The sequence below is a fragment of the Emys orbicularis genome, chromosome 7 (assembly GCF_028017835.1).
Source record: "Emys orbicularis isolate rEmyOrb1 chromosome 7, rEmyOrb1.hap1, whole genome shotgun sequence".
In the NCBI taxonomy this organism is placed as follows: domain Eukaryota; kingdom Metazoa; phylum Chordata; order Testudines; family Emydidae; genus Emys; species Emys orbicularis.
The window spans coordinates 7,777,711-7,804,239 of NC_088689.1; the positions used below are offsets into that span (position 1 = coordinate 7,777,711).

General features: G+C 45.6%; 1 protein-coding gene across 1 annotated transcript in view; it reads right to left on the bottom strand.

Moving 5' to 3' along the window:
* Nucleotides 1-26,529, bottom strand: part of SORCS1 (sortilin related VPS10 domain containing receptor 1) — a gene marked incomplete at its 5' end in the record, with an annotated part of 424,998 nt that overhangs the window by 71,240 nt on the left and 327,229 nt on the right. The window contains 4 exon segments of the mRNA XM_065407558.1: nucleotides 4,734-4,880; nucleotides 13,655-13,834; nucleotides 19,140-19,229; nucleotides 21,793-21,911. Coding sequence (XP_065263630.1) covers nucleotides 4,734-4,880; nucleotides 13,655-13,834; nucleotides 19,140-19,229; nucleotides 21,793-21,911 — 536 coding nt within the window.

Consider the following 26,529-nt stretch of genomic DNA (forward strand, 5'->3'; position numbering starts at 1 on the left):
CTATATAAAAGCCAGCTATTATTACCATCGTTATTACATAGATACAGGGTATAGACAACAAGTACTAAGACCCAGGGCCCCAGTGCAAGAGCTGACATGCTGCCTATCAAGTGCATAACCATTATTCATCATAATGCAGTACGCCTAGAGGCTCCAACGGAGACCAGAGCACCACCTAAAATCTGACCTTTCCTCTCCACCCACACAGCTAAAACTACTGCTCAGCTTCTCATCCTCTTGCCTACTGCAACCTTCTCCTCTCCGGCTTTGACAAATGCATTCTTGCCCCATGTACATCCATGCAAAGGTGTCCTGGCTTGTCACTTTAACCCCCCCTCTTTGCTTCCCTCCACTGGCTCCTCCTTCCCCACCGCATCTAACTCCAGCTTCTGGTCTCTGCTTTTAGGCCTATCCCTGCACAGCCTATCATCTCTCCTATGATACTGAGACATCATTAGTTGTTATTATGAGTTATTCATTTTGTGGTAGTGCCTAGGAGCTCTAGTCATGGATTCAGACCCCATTGTGCCCACGTGAAGCTGGGTAACTAACACCCTGAGGTTCCTTTGCAAGCCCCAGCCTAAAACCCTGCCCCGATTGGGCACAATCTCCTATTTCTATTGCACTTCCACAAGTCCCTTTTCCCCAGGCTCCTTCTGAACAAAAATGTCCCCATGGAGCCCTGGTTTATTTGGAAGCCTCTACTACATTTCTAGCAGCTCTGCTCAACAAATCTTTTTTCTAATCTCTGTGCTCTGCTTTCTGTGACTGGCACGTCTGGAGTCATCACGCTGCACCATCTCCTCACTGCCATTAGCTTCAAAATTGAAAGAAGATTTTTAACAGCTTGGGTCTCTCCTCAACTCAAAGCGTGTTCCTCTCTTACGTTGCACCACCGGTGCATTTTCTGTACAGTTTTCCCCATTCCTTTCCCCAGCTACAAGGCTCTGACTTTTATTCAACCAGCGAAAGAAAAACTGGCAGCTGGCTCTTTCAAAAAGACCACCTGTCCCAGTACATGTTCTAGTAAGTCAGTTTAGTTCAGGTTTCTTCTAATTCCTTCCTGGCAAATTTCTAGCTTAACCTGTGAGCAAGACCTTCCGTGCCCTATTTGGTCCCTGATCTTCTGGTTTTCCATCCCTTGATAATACCTAAGCATGAGGAAGTGCCCATACCGGCTCAGCCAATGGGTGTGGCATCCTACCTGTTTCTATTATTTGACACTCCAGGGGAAGGTTAAAAAACAAACAAGCCCCTCTGACCACATATTTCACGTGGCCAGTTTGTGGAATGCTGTAAGATGGGTGAGGGATGGCCACATTCCTTCCCATTCCCTACCCCTAGAGGCAATGATCCAAAGCCGACTGAAATCAATGGACGGACTCATATGGACCTTAGAAAGGCCCTGGTATTTAGGCCTAGTTCCCAGCCCAATGCGCAGCAGGGAGCGCAAGGTTGTTGCTCTCCAGCACTGAGTGGAGGCTACATGGGATGGGAGTTAAACAGGAGACAGTCCCCTGCAGAGAGTGGAAATAAACAAACCAGAGATGTGCTTGTCAAGAGAGCAAGCTGGGGGGAAATGGGGCAAGATCTGGATGGAGAATGGGCACGTGTGAAGAAATGTAAATGCAACCCACAGAGTGCAAAGAGATGCTTGGCTGTGCAGTTCCCCTCGACCTTACAGCTCCTATTAGTCAGGAGTGAATTGATAGCTGGGCAGCAGCACGGCCGTTTCCTGCAGGACTGAGTTCCCCAGGTCCTGTTCCTGCCCCATCACCTCTCAGCTTGCTCTCAGGTGACGTACACTCAGCCACAGCACTGTGTGGGATGAAGCCGGGTGTTGCCATTGGCTTGCATAGCTATGATCCTGTTGATAATCATGATGTTATCTAAACCTTTGCTATCCAGTTCTTAAGAACAGCATTTAAGAACAGCAAAAAAGAACACCCACACTGATTAACCCCTTGTCCTCAGGAGCTGCACTCTCCCCAGTGTAAACGGCTCATAACATCATCGCTCTGCAGGCAGTCTTACTAGAGTCATGGGCTTTGTAAATCCTGTCGCTAGCCCAAGGGCACGGGTAACCTATGTTGTGGCTACTGGCTACTCAGCTACAAACTGGGAAAAGCTGTGGGCTATTTCTACAGGTATCATGACAGCTGTTACATCACTGTTACAGGGATGCAAAGCAAGCCCTGATATTGGTGAAGCAGTGTAGTCCAATGGGCTGAACCTGGGGCCAAGAGTAAATAGCTCTACAGGGATAATTGGTGCTGTGACACTGTCCGGCTACATGACCTTGGGCAACTCACTTAACTTCTCTAGGCAAAAGTCTGCTCTCATTCACAGCAGGGCAACCCCATTGAGCTCAGTGCGACACCTTCCCCAGCTGTAAAATGGGGATCATAACAACTATATACCTAACAGAGTTTCCCAGCACCGAGTGGGTGCTGCTGTAATACTTAGAATAACAATGACTCAGTATGATTACATGCAAGATTCAGAAGCTGAAACTGCTGTTGGTTTATCGTCAGTCTTACAGGGCTGGGCTCCCAGACCAGAGCCCAAACCCTCCAAAATCCTGACCCTAGTTTACTTCAGTCTGCCAGACCTTCTTATAGCTCTCAGATTCCTCCACTACTTTGAAGATCCTGGTGCAGGATTGCTGCTTGTTTCAAGTTTGGCTCTCTGGGGAGAGGGAGGCTAGGAACGTAGGTGGAGTGGGGAAACGTAGGGCTCTGTCCACTAGCTTCCCACCTCTTATGTGCCACAGTTAGGAGCTGGCTACCTGCTGTGGATAAAATAAGAACCTGCCTCGTTCTGTGCTCAGAACTCAAATCTCAACTTTTCTGAAGGCCTATAAAATCCACTTATTTTTCCTTATGTTTCACTCCCACTCCCTCCCTCCACAGTTCTTGCCAGTTTTGCAGAAACAGAAGTACTACAACACAATAATAACAACAACAATTACCACCTAACTCTTATACAGCACTTTTCATCAGTAGATCTCAAAGCGCTTTCCGAAGGATGTCAGTATCACGATCCCCAGTCATAGATGGGGAAACCGAGGCACAAAGAGGGGGAAGTGACTTGTCCAGTAAGAGTTTTGGGTTGCTGTATGTATTTTTTTTTAAATATTTCTTGCCTTGACTAGAAGCAGCAAGTCCTGAAAATCTTACAGGAGAAATTGTTCTCATGAGATGCTCTGCTCGGTTCTGTACACCCAAGAGGCTCAGATAACCTTTGGAGAAGTATCTGCATTTTGTTGTGCTGATCCAATCTGCGCCTTGAGGGACGTCCCGCCACCCTAGTAACCTTCTCTTAATGTCTCAGTCATTTCTGTGCAAAAGTCCCACCGTCCTGTAAATAGGCTAGTAAATCCCTAGGTACCCTGCTGAGAAAGTACATACCCGACACTGCAAATGAGCTGGGCTACTTTTGCTGGGGTACGTAAAAAAAATGAGGAGCATCATTACCACATGGGATTTGTGTTACAGGAGATGGGCCCAAACCAAAGCCCTGCCCCAGATCCGAATTTTACAAATGGCCATTATATTTATAATAGGCTGAACCAGAACCCTTGGCTCTAAATGCACTTGGATCTGACAGTAAGCACTTCCAGACAGACACAATGCACCCATCACAGGTATTTAGTATATACTGTTGCCGTAGCACTTTGGGGCCCCGGTCAGGGATTGGGACCCCACTGTGCTAGAGGCTGTACACACACACACGGAGAAGATGGTCCCTGCCCCAAAGAGTTTACCATCAAAGCCGATGATGAGAGACAGCAGGTGGCTACAGCAAAGAGACAAGAACAGCGAGACCATTATGGGAATTGCTTCCTGAGCCTGACTGGCTCCCAACAGTCAGAGCTGTGGGGGTGTCCAGATTACTATCCCAATCTCTGTATGGGCATGCCGATGGAGGTGAGACTATGATATTTATTTTGAAACGGTTGCAAAATTCCATAGAAACTCCTCTGAGTTCTGTTTTGCTAAGTTATATATACACCTCTACCCCGATATAACGCGACCCGATACAACACAAATTCGGATATAACACGGTAAAGCAGTGCTCCGGGGGGGGGGGGGGGGGGGGCAGGGGGCTGTGCACTCTGGCGGATCAAAACAAGTTCACACACACACACACACACACACACACACACACACATTTTTGTAATGTCTTGACTGCCCTAGTCTCTGGCTATGTAACATAAATGAAAAACAAGCAACATATAATAATAAATTACCTACAACGGACACTACAAAGCCCCCGTCCCCCTTTTAATTCTGCAGCCTGTGCCCATCTCTGGTGACTGGACTGCCCTATCTCCGGAAGATCCTTCCTGAAAACTCCACTGGTCCCCTGCTGGCACCTACAAATAGCTCGCTCACCCCACCTAGTGTGCAGAATTTCAACTACACGGTGACAGAGTCCGTATCTTCACCTGCTGCCTAAGAGGAGATCATCAGCTCTGCAGAAAGAAGCCTCATTATAAAATGTTTCCTTCATTAAAGATAAATAAATCAATAAATAAAATAGCCGGCTCTTCCTATAATGTCTGGCTGCCCAAGCCTACCATCACTGTGCCCTTGTAATGAAGATTCCTGTCCGTGCCATACAGCACAGCCATGAAGACCAGTCCTATTTTCTTTTTTTAAAGTCACTATCATCGTTGTGTTGTTACCTGGGGCAAAGTTATTGTTGTTGTTTTTTAAAGCAGCACTTACTAGGAGGCAACGAACAGGGTTTCCTCTCAGATCAGTGTCTGGAGCCTGTAGCAAGCGCCAGTCTCTTCCTTTGTTGTAGGTGATGAAAGTTTTCACTTGGTTGTCAATCTTCTTGTTAGCCAAGAACATTCCCTTTATCCCTGCTACCTAGGAAAAATTGACATGGCTGAAAAAAAATATATCAATTGGACTCCGACCTTTGGTGTGCACATGTGATTTCTGTCAAACTCAGCAGGGACTCAGTCACAGCATCCGTGTGATGGAGTCAAGGGGGAGAACTGCCAATGGGTATTAAAAGGAGGAAAGTTATGGGGTTTGTTGGAATAACACAGAGAAGCGCTGCAGATGGGAGAGAAAGGAGCATGGAAACCTGAAATGATGTAGGTAACACTCAGTACAAGGTGACAACCCCTCTCTTTGGTAAGAGGAAATACACAAGGAACAGTCACTCATTTCTCTCTGCTGAGTTAACCACAGCAACTGCTCCCTTGCAAAAAAATGATAATAATTAATACTTTGCATTTCTATAGTACCCTCCGTCCAAGAATCTCAAAGTGCTTCATTAATCACTGGCATATTAACCTTAGAATCCCCTGCGTGTATTTTTATCCCAATTTTGCATGTGGGGGAAACTGAGGCACAAAGCAGCTACAGTGACTTGCCCAAGGTTGTGATAGAGTCAGAAATAAGAACCAGATCTTCTGACTCGCTGTCCAATATTTTATCCACAAGGCCATGCTCCCATACTCAAAATCCCATGGGGGTTGTGAAAAGATGCGGTGTGCTTTGTTAAAAGGTGGATTACATCTAGAGTCCTGTGAGAATCAAGCAGGAAAATATCTTCGCTTTGCCCAACGCACCTTGCAAAACATTCCCAGGTTGTTCAACACACTGAAAATCAATAGTGCAATATCCACTGTAGCTTGAGAGCGAGTCTGTTAGGCTGTCGCTTTATAAAAAATGAGAACTATGATGGGATTGGAGCGGGGAGGGAACCTTTTATCTGCCATCGGGATGGTTCAAGTGTCCCCTTCACCTCTGCTCTGAGGGCAGGGAAGTGAAGGAATCGATACACAATGTCAGCTGTCGGGCCATTTTATTCACAGCGGTTATTACTTAATTGGCACCAAACTGCAAACTCCTGCAGCAGAATCAAGGGCTGTTTTGGCCTCAACTTACTTCACAACGAGCTTAGAGGAGAAGTTCCACAAAGGGCTCTTTTCATAGCAGTGGAGAGTAGCAAGACACGCAGGAGAAGTTATGCGGTACCTGACAGTGAGGGGACTGGCTTCCCTCCATGCCTCTCCTAGAGGCCCCATCCTTTCCAGAGAAGCCACCTCCCGCTCTCTCTGCATAAGATTCACCTGCCATATATGCTGATCTTCCCCATGCCGATTCCATTAATCTCTACCATGCATTCTCCCCTTCCCCCTGTGATACACAAACTGGTTGCCCTGCTGCAGACAACCTCCAAGCATGTGGTCCCAGCCCACTTTTGAGACACCTGGTCCCACATTGAGGCTTCCCCTGCCATGATGGAGCTTGCCCCTTCCAGTCCTACAACAATATTGCATCATGTGACTCCTCCACCATTCCTGAAGCACCCACCTTTCCCTTAGGCTATCCTGCTCTGGGACATCCCAGCTTCACATGGACCTTTCCCTGTCCTGGGAGATAGAGGGGTAGCCCCGCCACAGAGGATCAGAGGTGGGGGTGACCTATTGTGGTCTCATCCCTCCCAAGATGTATAAGAACTGTGGTCCTCAATCAGACCCTGGTCTTTAGTCCTTCTCCCACCTCATGAAGAAAAGAGATGAGCCGATGGGGTGGTGGCCTTTCCTGGGCTCACCTTTACCCCAACACCTGCCCTGAGAAGATCGGCGCCTTCCCCTGCCCAATGACTTGCTGAGAGGGGAGGGTCCTGCTTCCTTTCTGACTCCTCGCCAAAGAAAGGAACCTTCCACACTCAATTCTCCTTCCATTGGAGCAGGGGCCTAGCACTAGGGGACAACTCACTGGGCCCAATCCTCCTCCCCACTCGTAGAGAAGGGAAGAACTGGCAAGCTCTTGTTTCTCTCTGCTCAGAGACAGCATTATGATTTGTGAGACCTCAAGCAAAAACAGGGCCTCAAAGTAGGGTTGACAGCCCTCCAGGATTGTCCTGGAGTCTCCAGGAATCAAAGATTAATTTTTCATTAAAGATGATGTCATGTGATGAAACCTCCAGGAATACATCCATGCAAAATTGGCAAACCTACCTTGAAGTGTTGGTAGGTGGGAAATTGGACCTGGAGTTACCTCCTCCCGGTCTTGTTGCTGAAGGAAGGAGTGGGTGGAAAGGGACCTAGAGTTTGCAGTGGAGCGCAAGGCCTCCAAAATATCAGGGCCGCTAGCACCCCTTTCTGTTTGTGCCTAAGGCCAGCCTTCCCTCTGCTGCAAAAAATGGAACTATTCCCTTTGGAACAGGTCTAGCCCTTTTACTTATATCCAGTAATGTCTTATGCCACAAACCATCCCATCCATTTCAGGGACACTACTCATGGAGTGAGGTACTACTCAGCGTGAGTAAAGGAGGCAGAGCCTCACCCTTTGTGACATGTGAACCTCACACAGGGCCAGACTCTGTTGCACTTACTGACAATGAGTAGCACCTTACTCTGCTAATCACCCCACTTCGTGGAGGGTCCGATGTTTACTCACACTGAACAACATGGTACTCCTCAGGTGGTGCCACTGAATTCAGTTGGGACTGCTTGGGGGTTGAGGCCTAACGCCTCAACGGTATTTCGTCGCCTAGCTCCCATTGATTTCAAGGGGTATTAGATGCCTAAATATCTTTGAGGACCTGAGCCTAAGGTCCTGCTCACCAGGAATAAGGAGATCAAAATCTGGTCCTTATAATGGAGCCAAACTAACTAGAAAATTAATATTTGCTATAAATACAGCCGGAATAATACATTTTAAAAAATGTAATCATTAGATCTGACGTGGGTTTTCCCCCCAGATTATTTCTGGTTTCTTTGAAGAAATGGAAAGATACCAAAATAGAAAAGGTGTACTGAGTCTACCCAGGGGTGAAAGTAAGTTAAAGGACTTACCGGTACGCCCTGAGCAGGGGCGTGGCCTCAAACGGAAGAGGCGGGGCCTTTAAATCAAGATTTAAAGGCCCCGGGGCTCCAGCTGTGGCTGGGAGCCCCGGGGCCTTTAAATCACCCCCCCCCAGAGCTACCAGCTGCAGAGGCGGCTGGGGGGCTCAGGGGCGATTTAAAGGGCCCGGGGCTTTGGCCACCTCTACCGCAGTAGAGCTCCGGGCCCTTTAAATCGCCGACGGAGCCCTGCCGCCGCTACCCCATAAGAACATAAGAAAGGCCTTACTGGGTCAGACCAAAGGTCCATCTAGCCCAGTATCTGTCTACCGACAGTGGCCAATGCCAGGTGCCCCAGAGGGAGTGAACCTAACAGGCAATGATCAAGTGATCTCTCTCCTGCCATCCATCTCCATCCTCTGACGAACAGAGGCTAGGGACAAGCAGCGGGACTCAGGAGATGATTTAAAGGCCCCGGGCTCCAGCCGCTGCAGGGAGCCCCGGGCTCTTTAAATCGCCAGCCTGGGGAAGCCGGTCCGGTCCGGTCTGGCATGGCGTACCAGCTCTTGCCAGTACCCTGGACCGGACCAGCTTACTTTCACCTCTGAGTCTACCTGTGTCACTGTGTAAATAGCGATGACTGAGAATGTAACAATAGTTCTGCCTCTGCTAACACAGCCAGGGCCAATAACTCCATTTGTATTTTCCTTTGTTGTTCTCTCGAAATGGTTGTACTATAGTCCCTGTGAGACGTTGGCCATAAATGATTAAGGAGCATTTTATATATATCAGGTGATAAATGTGTTCTGAAGTCCCATGAATTCTTCTTTTATGATTCCAGTCTTGGGCTGGGACTCGGAGTCTTTTCCAAAGCAAGCAAAGCGTAAATTGTGTTGTCATTTTTAGACAGGTTTATCTTGGGAAAGACCTCACGGAGTATATACGCACCCACAGCAGGGAGACACACACATTTTGTACATATACAACACTGCATATGCCCCCACTGCCTACACCCCCACAGCAAAGACAGATACACACACAAGACTGCATATACACCCATGAAAGAGACACACTGCTTACATGCCCACACCAGATGCATCGACACTTGAAAGACACAAACACACACTATACCAAACAGACAAACTCTGTGCACAATGCAGACCGATATACACTGTGCACACACACCACACACAGTCCACATATTCAGGCATGCCAAAAACATACCTGCACTACACATACCATTTACACACTGCTTAAACACTCACATTAGACAGACACACACTCTGTGTACATCTCAAACTGACAGGCACAAACGTTTCACATACCCTACCCGATCACAGATACTGCATTCGATTCACACACACAAGGCAAATACAACACCCACACACTTCCACAAGCTACGCACATAGTACACACTACGCGTGCTTCTACATGCTGCAAGGTAGACAACGTACGTCACACTGGAGACACACTACAGGCATCGCCCCCACCACGCAACTACTGCAGATTGACACACGCTGCACTGGGCACCATTAAAAACAAACACACTATTTGGCTTTAAGGTTTTCTTTTTTTTACCAGTAGGTCACTTATTATGACTTTGAGCAGGTATTTATGAAGGGGTGGATTGTAACCCTACTACCCAGCCTGAGCTGGGACAGTGTGTAGCTGCAGCGTTCCAGAAACAGTGGACCTTCACTGGTCCCTGTCTCTCCCTTGCTCTAGGAGGAAAATAACCCCTGCTATCCCTTTGCTGGTGCAGATTACTTCCCTCTCTGCGCTGAGCCCAATATCCTCACTGGGTGCACTGGGGCTGGAGCAAGATTCCATCCACTCTCCTCCCAGCACATCCCCACTCCACATGTGCAGGAGAGGGAGTAGCAGCAGAAAGACAGAAGCTGTCTCTGGCTCCAGTGATGCAGGTAGCCCATGCATGGAAATATGTCCCCATACTTTCCATGCATGGGCTACAGGGTTCATAATTGACCCATATGCTCTTCGGACCTGATTCACCTCCGACTGAACTGGAGAGATTCCTGCTGATTTCAATGGGAGCTGAATTAGAGCCACAATGGGGAACAGGGCCACAACCAGTAATGTCTCACCTGCCTACATCAAAAGGTAACTGCACACCTTATTCACAACACACACTGTCCAAGCATCAGTACAGACTGTCAGGGAAAAGATATGGAGGGGAAAAAAGCACTAGAAGGGAAAATAAATCTATTAATAAAGACAGAAGGGGATGAAATGAATGATGATGACTCAGAAACAGCTGGTCCACCAAATATTTTTCTATAAAATCAGTCTTTAGCAGAAAAAATACAAATCTAGATCCAGGGCCGGCTCCAGCATTTCTGCCAACCCAAGCAAAAAAAAAAAAAAAGCTGCGATCGCGATCGGCGGCGGCAGTTCAGCGGCAGGTCCTTCGCTCCTAGAGGGAGTGAGGGACCTGCCGCCCCCGAATTGCCGCAGGTGCCGCCCCTCTCCCTTGGCCGCCCCAAGCACCTGCTTGTTAAGCTGGTGCCCGGAGCTGGCCCTGTCTAGACCATTAGGAAATAAAAAAAATAACTGAGATGTGCTTTTTTGCAACTTCCTTACGTTTCTCTAGAAAGGGGGGATAGCTCAGTGGTTTGAGCATTAGCCTGCTAAGCCCAGGGTTGTGAGTTCAATCCTCAAGGGGGCCATTTAGGAATCTGGGGCAAAAATCTGTCTGGGGTTTGGTCCTACTTTGAGCAGGGGGTTGGATTAGATTAGATTAGATGACCTCCTGAGGTCCCTTACAACCCTGATATTCTAGGATTCTAGTCAAGTCCAATAGAGGGGTAGCTGGGTGAAATGTAAGGGCTCATGTTAGGCAGGAGAGCAGACCAGATGATCTAATTGTCCCTTCTGGCCTCAGACTCTGCAAATCTATGCTGTATTAAGAGAGCTCTGAAAAGCAATTCCTTTGACAATATGAATATATACTGGTGGAACTGACCAAACATATCCTAGCTGCGTGATTTTGATTAACTGTTTTGTCAACATTTTAAATTTTGACCAAAAAACCAAAGAGATGAAATTTTCAGTGAAAATGACATCATGTTTTCCGCATGGCTCTATATACTAGTGAGCTAGCCTGGATGATATGGATCCTTGGGCATTTAAGGGAATGAGCAAAACAAACTTACTGTTTCACTAAGAGCAGGTCAAAAAAAAAAAATGTCCCAAAACTGTGAGGAAAAAATTGGTTCTCTTTTGTTGGGAAATTTTGAAATTTGAACATTTTCCGTCATCTCTACAATAGTAGTACTCATCGGGCTCAGTCCAATCACCTTTGAGTGATGCAAAGCAGACGTACCCAGGTGGAGGATCTCGCCTAATTATTCTATACACACTGCCACCCTCACACACTACACTGAAGCCAGACAAGTTTACACGTGACAAACACCCCCGCCCCACACACACAACTTGACCCCATCCCAGCACCAGTACACTGCTGCAAACACACCATAGCCACTCTTTTCTAGAGGCTGCTGTCCTCACACCAGCACAGAGTTTATAGGATTTCTACTTCTTTTTAATTTGCCTTTGGAGTTTCTTTCTTTCTATTCTTCATCTCCATTTACCCCCAAACACTTATCGTTTGCAGCAGTCCTACTGGAAGATTCACGCTGGATGGCTTCCAGCTCTCCTCCAGCCAGAACATTAGATTTCAAGGGAGGTTTGTGCCAGGCTCAGTGTCAGCCAATATTCTTTCTATCTAGGTAATCAGCAGATCCGACGCTACCAGTCTGCTCACATTAATTTCAATCCCAGTTCCTATCATCTGTCAGCCTAATAAAACAAAGACTTTTCTTTCCCCCTGGGATGTAGGACACCTTTATGTAATGCAGTGAAACCACTCCTTGAACTGACGGTAATAAGAGGCAACAGCCTTTCCACGGGCTGCCAAAGTTGCAGATAGATTAATAGTGAAGACCTCACAAGGATGAGGAAATGGCATGCCCATTCTCCTGCAATTCGCCTGCATTTATACAGCACCCGTTCGGGCTTTCTACATGGACATCTCAAGGTGGTTTCCAGGTAAAGGATATTGTGACGAAGTTCTGTCCTTGACTCCGTGGGTCCTGCGTTTCCTGACGGATTTTGCTAGCCTCAGAGGCTCACTGTGACCCTCCACATAGCCCTTCTCTCTCTAGAGGCAAGGGTCACAGTCTACTGAGCCATTTTCATCATAAGCTAGCAAGGGAGGTGAGGAGAAACAACCCTCCCTCGCACAGTCTCTGTTGTCTCCCAGTATCAGTGATTAATCAGGGAGGGGAGGGGAGGGGGGAGCCCGGGCCCACCCTCTACTCCAGGCTCCAGCCCAGGGACTCTAAAATTAGCAGCTACGGAAGCTGACTTTTTGGAAATAGGACATATACAATTCCCTGGGCTACTTCCCCACAGAACCCCCCCCCCCATATCTTCTTCACAGTTACCTCAGGGCCTCCTTCCTTGCACCTGATATGGATTCATACTACTTCATTCCTCCAACAGTATAGCTCCTGACACCCACACTTGCACTGACTAACTGGGAGGCTTTTAACTAGCTCCAGCCAGTCCTTGATTGGCTTCAGGTGTCCCAATCAATCTAGCTATCTCCACTACCTTCTAGAAGGATCTTAATTGGCCCCAGGTGTCTTGATTAACCTGGAGCAACTGCCATTTGGTTACCATGATACCAGGGATTTGTTTAGCCTGGGGCTAACATACCTGTTCCTCACTACTTTACTGTAGTCATCTGGCCTTGCCCCATCACAATATTCAAAGTCAGTCCAGCTCATGGAGTTAATACTCAGGTAAAAATGCCTTCCCTTTTACAAGGACTCAATATTATTCAATAGATTTCATCCTGCAGGGTGGGAAACCACCTGTAGGACACCTAGGGTGAGAACCTCGCCCTACTCCAGCCCCTTTGTGTCATGCAAATGAGCCAGAGTGCCATAAGGGGCCCTAAAAGTCCAGGTTCCATCCAGGGGAGGATTCCCACCCTTCAGGCACTGCAGAAGACAGCTACTAGTCTGCCTTCCAAGGACACCCTTGCAAGGTCTGGCATAGGGAACTGCTAGGGGAGGGTCAGGGTGGGGCTTCAGCATACAGCTCTGCTGAGATTCTGGGCCGCTCAGGGAGGTAGTTATAACCTAGATAGGTGCTCAGGGGAGTCTAAGTAACACCAGGGGCCATTCCAATCCCCAGAGCAACCCAGGATCAGGAGGGTGCTACAGGTGGCTTAAAGCGGTCATTCCCCCCTCGCCTCTTGACTATGAGTTCTGGGCTGTGACTCTTAAAGGTGCAGCACAAAACCGCTCATCCTTGGGACTCTGTGGCCCTGGGACTGCACCTAGGCAGGGTGTTGTGTGCTTTATGTGATCACTAGATTATGGCTTTTACAGTTTCCACAGCAGGAATTCTGGCTGAGTCAGCTAAAATTCCTCCAGGGGGTTCCCAGGTCGTGAATGTTGTAGCAACTGCAAGGTGCTGTAGAGCTGTTGAGTTTGGCATGGGCTCCCCTAAGTGTATGGTAATGTTGAGGCCAGATCTTACATGGAGGTTCCTCCTTCAGCCTTGAACCTCCTTGTACCTTCACTTTGTGCCTACCTTGTACAACACTACAAAATCTGGGTTCTTTGAGGTCCATGGATAAAAGGCATTGCACCAGTCCAAAGTTATGTGGTGGTGTTCAGCCACATAATGTCTCCACTAATCACACTTGTGGTACAAGGTTGTGTGCGTTCATCACAAAAACAATGTTATTGGAACAGCGTGAACTCCCAGGATGGGATTGCGTCATTAGCACTCGTGACATACCTCATAGAGGTCGATCATCACATTACCCTCCAGCCCTCGGCTACTCTTGACATTCTCCAAGGCCAGCGTGAAGTAGACCCCTCTGGTGTCAGATATATAAAGGTTGTACGTATCGTTCTGGTTCCACTCCTGCACGGCTGCAAATACCTGATTCTCATCCGTGCTGATAACGTGCATATCCTGGGGAAAGGACACAGAGGCATGTTATTGTAGGACAACTCAGTTGTATCAATTCCAAGGTCAACACAGGTTGAATCCTGGAAGATTAAGGGCTGTATCCATTCTAGAATCTAATCAGAAATTGTAGACAACATTCTTGCAAGTAGCATATTCCCTCATCGGCATATTTTGCATGTTCTCTCTTCTGCCTGTATGCAAAGTAGTAATTAAGCGTGGAGGTGTTAATTGAACATTCACATGGGCAACACTTTTAAGCACATTATTGTACAGTAGCAGTTTGTGAGGAGGGGTGGTGTATAATATTGGGTGGGTTTTTTCCCCCTTGCTACATCTTAAACGTGAAATGTGATTGAAAAGAAAATCACTGTACATTACTGAGCTAAGAGGAGAAAACAGCCACGTCTTATGCATTTTGTGGGAGTTCTGTGTCCCTCAAAAATGTACAGATGCCAGAACTGCTAGTGAAATTCTATGGCCTCTGATGTTACTAATTAATTAATTATATTGCCATAGCACCTAGGAATCCCAGTCACGGATCAGACCCCAGTGTGCCACACCCTGTGCAAACGTATAACAAACAGATGACCTCTGCCCCCCAGATGGAATCGATCAGGGGTTCTCAAACTTCATTGCACCGCGACCCCCTTGTGACAACAAAAATTACTACACAACCCCAGGAGGAGGGAACCAAGGCCTGAGCCCACCCAAGGGCTTCAGCCCCAGGAAGGGGGCCTGTAACCTGAGCCCCGCTGTCCAGGGCTGAAGCCCTCGGGCTTTGGCCCTAGGCAGTGGGGCTCAGGCTTCGGCTTCCACCCCACGCCCCAGCAAGTCTAAGCCAGCCCTGGTGTTGCAACCCACTTTGGGGTCCCGACCCACAGTTTGAGAACCGCTGGAATAGATAATCAGAAGGCTCCCTTCTGGCCTTAAAAATCTATGGAGAAAAAAAAAATCTAGGTTTTCTTGGCACTGGCTAACCCTCAAAAGGTGGGGACGTTCCCTCTTGCTCTGGACCGACATCCCAAAGGTTGGTTGCTTATTTGAAACTCAGCCAAACATTTTGGACTGCAAAACTGGGAATTTTATCAGAGATGGATTTCTTTGGCTATGATATTTCCTCTTGCTTCTGCTAATGCTATTAATAGCACACAAATAAAATGTCCTGATGGGTTTTCACACTTCTTGCTGAAACATGGAAGTGTGAAAAACAATGAGGAGAAAAATTCCAGTTAAAACCATTTTTTAGTATATTCACGGTAAATATCAAGTAAAGGTTAAGCTCAGTTCAGCTCAACTGGTTCCTCCACCCTAGATTTTATATCTGAGGGATGAATATCCACTTTGACTTGCTTAATTACATCACAGTAATGAACATCTCAAAATAATCTGGTATTTCAGGCAAATAGACTAGGTTACATTCTGAGATGATGTAGAAGATGGGATAAATCACACTGGCTTGCAACGATTTAGGGTGTATGTATACGACAAAAAAGGTGTGTTTGTAACTGGGGTTAGCTAACTTGGGTTAAAACAGCAGTGAAGACCCAGCAGCTCAGCTTTTAACTCAGGTTAGCAACTCAAATTTTAACTTCGAACCTGGAGTTAAACTCTAGCTGCTCAACCAAAGTTATAAACCATGTCCTCACTGCTATTTTAATCTGAGTTAACTATTGTGGGGTAACTGACCCAAGTTTTTCCCCAGTGTAGACATATACTAAGAGTCCCTTATGTGTATACACACAGACACACACACTAGGAGTCACTCAGCCAAATTCAGAAATAATGTATTACTGAGGTTGTAAGTAGAGCTGCTCAAACAGTATTTGGCAAATATACTCTTTCAGGAATTGCACCATTTTTGATCAAATAGTTTATTCACCCAATACTGATTTCCCCCCCCCCCATATCTGACCAGTTTTAGGGAACGCTGAAGGCCATTTCACGAATGCCGGTGAAATTAATCAGGTCACTTATTCGCTGAAAACTTTTCTTTCTAAACTGGGGTGAGTCTCAGTAAGTGAGAAAATCCAATGAAGGCTAAGGAAATCTAAGGATATGTCTTGTCTGCAAGCACAGGGTGTGATTGCATTTTTAGTAGACACACATGAGCTAGGTTTAATCTAGCTGTAGACAAGCTGTGGCAGCTCATGCTTTAGTTGGGGCTGTCCAAGCCCGCCCAGAACACTGGGTAGTTACTTGTGGTGCTAACCCGCTCCGAAGCTTCACCACTCTGGTGCCCAAGCAAGGTAGATTAAATGTAGCTTGTGTATTTCAGCTAAAGATGCATCACACCCTGTGATTCCAGTCTAAATGTTCCAATAGTCCAAAGGAGTGTAAATAAAGTGAGTCTAAATTGGTATAACATACACATTACAGAGGCCAGAAGGAAGTATACATGACGTCACCTTACATTTGCCTCTGCATGTGTCTGTTGTCCTATATATGCCTGCACAGTGTAAGCACATGATGGACAGGGGCTGACATACATGTATCAATTGTGTGCTGTGTTAGTCCAAACCCTTCTTGGGACTCAGTCAGAGAGTTTCCCTAGATGCAGCACAGCATGGTGAATTGGACATTAACATGCCGTTCTAGTGCCTGCCCTTCCTGTCTTTCCACAGACAAGAGAAAGAGCAATGTTATGCCTGAGAATTTGATTGGGTGTCTAGGAAAGTCTAAAGGCCAAAGCTTTCTGAATTGTTAACACAACGCGACTGCCCTTTTCTCGCTTGGTCGGGGATCTTTGCCTCTTGGCAAGTTTAATAGCAGGAATGCAATACAGCACCGATCCTTTCTATCATTATTAAACTCGGAACTATATAAACGACTTGACTGTATGACAATCACATTGCTTTGTCTGCCTTCATGTTTACAGCTGGTGACTAAGCTACTCCAGATCCAGCACAAGTTGATGGCCCGAGATTTAGGTATGTCTAGAAATGGGGTGAGTTTAAGCAGACTACACCAATGAAATGCTGTTAGGTGTACCTGTGCTATTCTGTGATGAACTCTGTTAGAGAGATCATGAGCCACCTATTACAGGTCATGATGCCATAGTACAGAATGGGAAGGGCAACTCAAGGTTTCCTCTCACTGTACCAATTAATGTTCCTTAACCCAGTCCCAGAGGTACCATCTCCCAGGGTAAGACAAACTTATCAGGTAAGAACCAAGTAAGAGTTCACAGCCCTTTGCTCAGACTGGTAACCAAAGTGTTAATTACTGGCAGCAGTGACTGTGGGTTTTATGACATAAACTCTGCCCACAGAAGCTGGACTGCAACCCATCAATTCATGTCACCAAAGCCACCAGCCGTCAGGTGGCAACTCTCTTCCCAGGTCCAAATTCGAAAGAGGTGACAGATGCAGAGGTGAAAAAGTCTGTATTCCATTCCTCAATCCCACGAGCCATTCGAGAGTTTGGCACTGGCAGCACTGTTTACCACGTTTGGGCTCGATTTCTTAGTTGAGAGAGATTAAAGAGAATCTAGGCATAGAAGGAGCTGTTTGTTTCAATTCCTTTGGCTAGCACAGCGCTTTGTACATTTTTAATAAAGGCAGCTCTTCTGCTTTGATAGCAGCATCACAAATATATGCATTTTTTCCGTTAGCTCCTTCCACACCAAATGTAGCTCTTCATCTTTTGAAGATGTTATGAGATTGTAATGAAGCACTTTTTCTCCTTAAATATCACACTCGGACTTGGATGAAACAACAGCACTTACTGTTCCAATTCCTATTTCATTTACAATAGGCTAAAATTAATTATAACTTACTTTCCCCAGCTTTCCGTAGATCTCAGAGAAGACAGATAGATGGAGAACTAAACATGTAGTGGGAACACGACTCAAACCAAATATCTCATCACAGATGGTCTGAGCTAGCTGCAAGTGGGAATTCTAAGGGTCATTTTGCATGGGCATCACAATCACTTGTCTGAAAAGATTCCAATTATTTTTTGAACATCTGTTTCAAATAAGCGCTTATTTCATAGAATCATAAAATATCAGGGTTGGAAGGGACCTCAGGAGGTCATCTAGTCCAACCCCCTGTTCAAAGCAGAACCAATCCCCAACTAAACCATCCCAGCCAATGATGTAGTTAACGTCTGCTCTGCCTTGATAGGATAAATCCTCCTGGTTCTTTAGAATGGCTGGAGTTTCATTCTATGTAAGAATACTTGGGCCAAGATTTGCAAAAGCGACTAGAGATTTTGGGTGCAGCACGGGGTTGGGTTCTGCATTGTGAAAAAGGACTTGCTGTGGGATGGGAAGAGACATTGCTGGGGACGTCATCCCCCAACCCACACACCCAAACCTGCAAGTCCTTTGTGGGTAAATTAATGCTGACCAGGTTAGTTGTAACTAACATCGATCCACTTACACATGTTTTGGGGCAGTTCAGGAGGATTCCATGGTATGGCAGCCCTTGAGGTCACCACAGCAGACAGCCCTGTACCTTCATAGATCCCTTTAAAGACCCACCCACATCTCAGGGGGAATCTACAGGTTGAGGAGATGGGATCCAGAGAAAAGGCGAAACCGCCACCCAACCACAATGGAAGAGTTCCAGGAACCTTGTGAATTTGGATTTTCACTGCCCCGTGTAGCAGTAACCCACATCTGGCCCTAAACATCTGATTCCAGATATAACTTTGAAGGCCATACCCATTGATAGCCACCTAGCAGGCCACGCAATTGAAGCAGATGACATTGTTCTGAGAAAGAAATAAAACTCTTAAGAATGAGGTTCCCTTTTGTTTAAGAAGAAGTTTGAAGTCCGGCTGCAAAGCACTGACCTCTTCTGAATGGAACGTTTTTTTCACCCCCCAGACTGACACTTTTTGGATAGGTCTCTCAAAAACCCAGCTCCCCATAAGGCAATCATATCCTTTCAGGCTCCATTGATAATTCGCCATTGTTCTTAATTAGGTAAGATACGGAGCAGACACAAAAAACATCTCTTTGCTTGCCTCCCATTAAAATCTGCTAACGAGGCAAAGCATAAAAAGTGACCCACACGGGGGGGGGGGGGGGGGGGGTTAAGGCAAACTGCCCCCAATGGTGTTAATTGATTAAAATTGAATAGCAATTTACGCAGACCTGAGCACAAATCTACATTTCATACTGATGTCCTTGACTGACTGAAATGCTGACACAGCCATAGGCTCTTTTCTGCTTTCAAATATTCTTTAAAAACAAGTTTTGTTAATTAAAGCTCATTCTGAAGTTACCGCTTGGCAGCAGTCACCTCTGAATTGATTGGGAGCTGTGTGTGTGAGTGTGAATATATCAGTAATAACAACATACCTTGGGCAAAGAATACTTTGGCAGCTTCATCTGTGCAAATGTGTTTCTCCTATAGGACACGTAATAGTGTGGCCGTCCTCCCGATGTTAACTGCAATATAAAAGGGAATTTTATACCCAGGGTTACCATCATCAGCCTTCATTTTTCTTTGAGGCGGGAGGAAAATATTAGGCAGGTTGCAAAGGTGAATGAAACTGTGATAGCGACGGTTTAACATAGCAGCTGTTGCAGGAGGTGACAAAGTATCTGTCAATCAAACTGTCAATGACTGAAATTGACAGTCAGTGCCACAACCTGTCCCTATTGTTTGTAAGTAAAGTCAGAGGGTGAAATTATGGGTGAAATTCTGGCCAAGGGAAAAAAAAAAAATAAATAAAATAAAATAAAATAAAACTTCCATTGATTTCAATGGGGCCATGATTTCACCCTCTGATTTTATATCCATATTGCAGATTACTATGGCACATTCAGGTCCTCGCTACCTGCAGAGGTACCAGGTGGTCAAGTGATTAGATCAGCAGGTTGCAGGGTAGGACCGGTGGGTTCCGTTTCTAGCTCTGGCACTGACTTCCTGTATGACTTTGCACGTCACCACACTTCAGCATCTAAATAAGTGGCCTGACATTCAGACTAGCAAAGCACCCACAGCTCCCAAAGTCAATCAGACATTGACAATCAGCCATTTATATAGGTCCTGAGCATGGATTGAGGTGCCTGACTTTAGCAACCCAACTTTGAAAATGCTGGAGTTCAACTGCATGTGTTCCATTTTCCCCACCTGTAAAAAGAATCTGGTCATGTTAACCTGACTCACAGGGATGTCATGAGGATTAATCAGTCTTCATAAAAGACTTTGAAATCCTTGGATGGAAGGTGCTAATATACGCGCAAAGAACCAATATGTTCAGAGCTCCTCGGAGCAGAACTTTATGTTAAATATGGTCTTACAAAGACTTTTTGCAATCGTGGGGTGTTTTAAAAGGCATTATTGTTAGTGATCCAAGAACACAGAGGTCATGATTCACCACAGATAAAAGAAATGAAATTATGACTATCTTTCATAATATCCATCTCTAATTCATTGATTGACAGCTAGTATTGACAGCAAAAATTGTCCACAAGCACATGTTTTTGGTTTATTTGTTTTTTCCTTTCTGCAAATGTAAGTTATCAAGGATGGGCAATTTTTTCTTCAGTTTTTTAAGCAGCTGGAAAAGTCAACCATTTACTGATTAAAATGAAATCCTTTAAAACCTAAATTTAACATACTTCTTTTTTGTCTTTCCCCCAACTGATCTCACAGCACAGTACAAACAGCAACAAATTAATCTTCATAATACCCCTGGCTGCTGAGGGTTTTTATAGGTTGTCTCTTCACACAACCATTGAAATGCCGCCAGCTCTAGGGTGGAATGCAGCATATATTAAAAGCACAGAGTAACACCGCACAACTGTTGAAAACAGGAATTGAAATACACTGTATCCTACTTAAAGAGAAGGATGATTTGAGAAGGTAGAATGTAACTAGCCAGAGTGGAATTAACATGCCTATTGTCACCGTGTGCACCATGGGATCTGGCTGGACCATTGGCAAGAGGCCAACTCCAGCAGTACACCACCAATACAATGATACTCGAGCAATGATTCAGTTATGACACTGAAGAAAGATTCCCACCGACTGAGCCGTCCCCACCACTAGCACCAGTATCTGATTTGCAATCAAAGGTTATGTCTACACTACACTTTGTGGACCTGCTTTAATTTGCATTACCTAACACATAAATGCTAGTATAGACACCTCCCCATGTTAGTTAAATCCTAATGTAAACCACAAATGCTTGTATTCTGGACCAGACCATCTAAACAAGCATTTACGGCTGTGTTAGTTACCTTGAGTCAATTAGCAATCAATTAACTCAAGTTAAAACAGCAGCACAGACTCAAGTCCAGACCAACCCCAAAAGGATCAGGTATCCACTCCAACAAGTCAGAACTATTGAAGGTCTCAGAAGGCATTCTGAAACCAGATTATTTCCAATTCACGTACACTGTCCCTGCACTTTTTTTCGCCAACTCTCTTATTAAATAGACAGCGGCAGCAGGATAATGAAACCCATGGCTGTTCAGATGCATTCTCCGGCTCTCACCTAGAACAGAGATTGGCTGAATACATCTCATCTCCATCCTTGTCTCAATAATCGTAGTCCATGCATGACAATAATGGCTGATTACTCTCCCCAGTCCTTCCCTCTATCACCTCCTCCCCTCTTCTATTCCTTTCTCTCACTCAATAAAAGCCTTGATTGGTCTACTGCACTTGTGATATCAAGTGACTGGCACACCAACTTAAAGCCGAGTGGTACAGGGTCTACTCCTGGAATGCATGATGAGGCTGGTTGATTGGCAATGAGGATTATTCCAGTACGCATCCTGAATGCTCCAGGCAGCACCTCCATGACCTCATGTTGATAAGATACTTGAAACAGAGTCAGAAGGAACCAATTAGCATTCTGATGGGCTGATGCACTCTGTGAAGCTCCTTTATAAGGCACTCCGGGCTGGTTGTGTGTGTGTGCGTGCGCATGTATATATAAGGAGCGAGGGGCAGGGAGGAGAATTACTTGGAATCAATCAGAGAATGCATGGTCCACACCTGAACAAACACATAATCGTCCTGCACAATCAGGGAGTCAGGGTCAATGTAGCCTGGAAACGGTTTGCTCCGGGTGGCTTCGGTGCAGTTCTGCATCCTGCAGGTGATGTACTGCGCATCTGAAATCATAAGGACAAAACAAAATAATGCTCCGTTATAGGGCATAGATCTCTCCCAATGCTGCAGTATCAGGGGCAGGCTCTTGCTTTCCTCTCCATTCACCTGGCCCATTCCTTCATTACCGATGCTGTTTTATTTTAAAATATGTCCCTGCAGAGCTCTGGGTGCTGTATATTATTTATGTATAATGTGGTAGCGCCTAGGAGCTCTAATCATGGACCAGGACCTCACAGTGCTAGGTGCTGTACAAACGCAGAACAAAAAAAGGCCCTGCCCCCAAAAGCTTACACTCTAATTAAATCAAATCCAATGTAAACTAATGAATTGAACATAGACCTGAGGAGCAGACAGGGCCAGATCCTCAACAGTGCATGAGGAGCACACAGTGCATCTGAGCTGTATGCGCATCAAGGTGGCTACAAGTAACCCCCATGCCCCAAACTACCCTCCTGGGGACATCTCTGTGCCAATGCCAGAGCTGTGCATTTACCCTCTTGCTGCCCACAGGCCCCAAGGTGCTACTTCAGTCTTCTAGCACTGCTCATAGACTCAGACTTTAAGGGAAGGGACCATTATGATCTTCTAGTCTGACCTCCTGCACAACGCAGGCCACAGAATCTCACCCACCCACTCCTGTAACAAACCCCTGTCCTATGTCTGAGCTATTGAAGTCCTCAACTTGTGGTTTAAAGACTTCAAGGTGCAGAGAATCCTCCAGCAAGTGACCCGTGTCCCACGCTGCAGTGGAAGGCGAAAACCCCCCCAGGGCCTCTGCCAATCTGCCTTGGAGGAAAATTCCTTCCCAACCCCAAATATGGCGATCAGCTAAACCCTGAGCATGTGGGCAAGACTCACCAGCCAGACACCCAGGAAAGAATTCTCTGTAGTAACTCATCTACATCCCATCACAGGCCATTGGGCATATTTACCGCTAATAGTCAAAGATCAATTAATCCCAAAATTAGGCTATCCCATCATACCATCCCTTCCATAAACTTATCAAGCTTAGTCTTGAAGCCAGATATGTCTTTTGGCTCCACTGCTCCCCTTGGAAGGCTATTCCAGAACGTCACTCCTCTGATGGTTAGAAACCTTCGTCTAATTATAAGACTAAACTTCCTAATGTCCAGTTTATATCCATTTGTTCTTGTGTCCACATTGGTACTAAGCTTAAATAATTCCTCTCCCTCCCTGATATTTATTCCTCTGATATATTTATAGAGAGCAATCATATCTCCCCTCAGCCTTCTTTTGGTTAGGATAAACAAGCCAAGCTCTTTGAGTCTCCTTTCATAAGACAGGTTTTCCATTCCTCGGATCATCCTAGTAGCCCTTCTCTGTACCTGTTCCAGTTTGAATTCATCCTTCTTAAACATGGGCGACCAGAACTGCACACAGTATTCCAGATGAGGTCTCACCAGTGCCTTGTATAACGGTACTAACACCTCCTTATCTCTACTGGAAATACCTCACCTGATGCATCCCAAGACCGTATTAGCTTTTTTCACAGCCATATCATAATGCCCCCTCTTTCCTGGGCATAACAGCTATTGTATTCCCCCTACGCCTCTGGTATGGTGGCTCTAGGGTGAGTAAACTGGCTTTGGCTAGTCTAAACATGGACCATAAAGCACAAAGCCCTGACACTAATTTCCACCCCTCTACTCCTTGATTCCTTATCCCCAGCTTGTGGCAGCATTGCTCAGCATTCTAGCTCATTTGCCTTCAGGCCGGCTGTCAAAGCTATCTTGATCTCACTTCATAACACTCTTGCATTCTAAGGTGTTCAGGATGGAGGCCGCATCTGAGGACAGTGGTGTATAATGCCTACAGCCCTGACCGTGTAAGCTTAGCCCTATGCTTAACTTTAAGCCCATGACTAGATCCGCAGAGTTTAAGAGGACTACCCACATATTTGAAGTTAAGCATGTGCCTGAGTCTTTTTAAGAATCAGGGGCCTTTCGCAATAGAGAAGAGTCAGGACTCTTGTAATGACTAATAGGCAGCAGGTTTAAAACAAACATAAGGAAGTATTTCTTCACACCACACACAGTCAACCTGTGGAACTCATTGCCAGGAGATGTTGTGAAGGCCAAAATTATAACTGCATTTAAAAAATAATTAGTTACATTCATGGAGGATAGGTCCATCAATAGGTATTCGCCAAGACAGTCACGGATGCAACCCTCTGGGTGTTCCTAAAAACCTCCAACTGCCAGATGCTGGGACTGGACAACAGGCAATTAATCACTCGAAACTGCCCTGTTCTGTTCATTCCCTCTGAAGCGTCGGGCACTGGCCACTGTCAGAAGACAGGATACTGGGCTTGATGGACCATTGGTTTGATCCAGTATGGCCATTCTTATGACTATAGAGGGGATTCTTTATTGAGGCTGCTGGAAAAGAGAAACCCTGTGGTTCTTCTGGACTATCTAGCTCCCAGATTGACTAACCCAGCCTGTGCCATGCAGTGTCAAACATAGTCTCACAAACTCATGAGAACTTCTGGCCACATCTCAAGAGGCTTGCCAGCTATACATTGTGTTAAGTAAAGTACCAGGTAGGAGTCCCCTAGATTAAAAGCTTTAACCAGAGTGGAGAATCAGGGTCTCAGTCATAAATTTAGGCTTTTCCAGCTCAATTAAGCAGTTGCAGTTTGTATGAGGACAAAGCTCATTTACAGAAAAAAGGATTTTAGCATTAGCACTGGCTTGACAAACTCTAAATGGCATTTAATCTTGAAAGTACTTCTAATCATCTTCCTCTTTGGAGTAGCATAGTCCCTAGCTTGGTATAATTACGTCCCTCTGAACAGAGAAACAACATTTTTTCTATTGAAATTGAAACCGTTAGCTTTTCATCATTTTCTAGTTACTCATTTTAAAAAAAAATTAAATCCGTCATTTAAAAGTTTTTTTTTCTTATTTCTAAGGATGCTGTCTTCTATTTAAAACAGACACACAGAGTACAAATCCATGGGCTTTAGTAAAGTTAGATTGTGGATGATTTGGGGCCTATGTTTGCAGAGCACGTTGGATATTTAAAGGGCTAAATATTATTAGTCCATACAGTATAGAATTCTTTACATTTTCGAAGTTCATTACAAAAGACTAATTGATATAATCCAGATAGCATGATCAGAGTACCTTTTTGTTCTCTGCAATATGATTTTCTTTAGACCAGCCACTTGGGGGCAATAGTAGATATGCACACTAGCCAGCACATCAAATGAAATCAAGAAATCTCCCTTTTCAGGGTCATTTCTCCATTGTCCCTGTTAGCAGGAAACCACAGAAGGAAGAGGAAAAGGAAGGAAAAGAATCAGAGGCGACGAAAGGTTGCGGTCTTTCCTCCTTACAATTACTGAGCATGTGAAATAAATCCACCTGATCATAAAAGATGGCCTCAACCGAAAGCCCCAGAGGAAGACAACACATCAAAAAGGCAACATGCCCTGGGGAAAATTCCTTCCCAATCCTAACTTTAGCCATTGGCTTAGCCCTACCCATGTGATCAAGGATCATGCTACCCAGAACTGCTGATCCTACGAATGCTTACTCCTTTGAGTAGCCCCTTTCTCTCCCGCTCTCCTTCTGCCATGGTTTGGACAACTTTCTGGAGTGAAGACAACTTATTGTCCACACCCACTCCTTCCCTTCTACTTCTGCTTTGCTCCCAGAGTCGCAAGCTCTCTCGCATGCAGGGGGAGACTATTCTAAAGAGTTCTTAGCTCCAGCTGAACGGGCTCTCTGCTACAGCATGTGCACATATTGACCACTGTTCTAAGACAATTCAGCCTGTAGCTGGCTTGGCTATAGGTACGTATATCAGATCTGACAGGGAAGGACTGCAGGCTGTCATTGCAAAATGCTCCTAACTACTAATAATCGGCTAACCCCTGAAGTCATCATTCAGACTAAATAACTCTAGCGGTCAATGGACCAAAGCATGAGATGCATATTCTTTTACTCCAGCCAAACTTCCTTTGTCTTGGAGCCCAGAAATAAAGGGAACCAGACATCACAATAAAGGGCCAATCATTCTTCTTTACATTGTGTCAACATTAAACACAATCTCTTTTGGCATTCTGTTCATGGGGACTTTTTATGCGATTCCATAGGAAGCGCCTTGTAATTTAGCATTAATTAATGTTAATTAATGTATTCAGTTGCTAAGCTCTGGAATTAATTTCATTACTTTTCCTGCACAGATGTTTTCCCTGCCATAGGTAATTAGGGCATTATGCTTCTCATTTCCAGCATCCTCACCTCTAACAACAGCTGCCGCTTTTAATATACAACCACCACAACAAAGCCATGCTGTGCCTAGAGAGAAGAACACAGCAATTGCCATCTTTGATCAGAGCAGTATCCGGAGTACTGTGAATTAGACCATGATCCTTGGCATTGGCCAATACTAGATATTTCTAACGAAGGTGCAAAAAACCTTGTGAAAAACAATGAGAAAACAGGCTTCCCATTTCCATAGGGGAAACACCAGGAACTAAATCTGCTCTTGTCAAGGAGAAGCATGAAACACAACTGGTGCAACTGGAGTTTGACAGCTGTGAAGGCAGCATACTGAGAGGTCTCAATCCCTTCTGGCTCGATGAAAAAG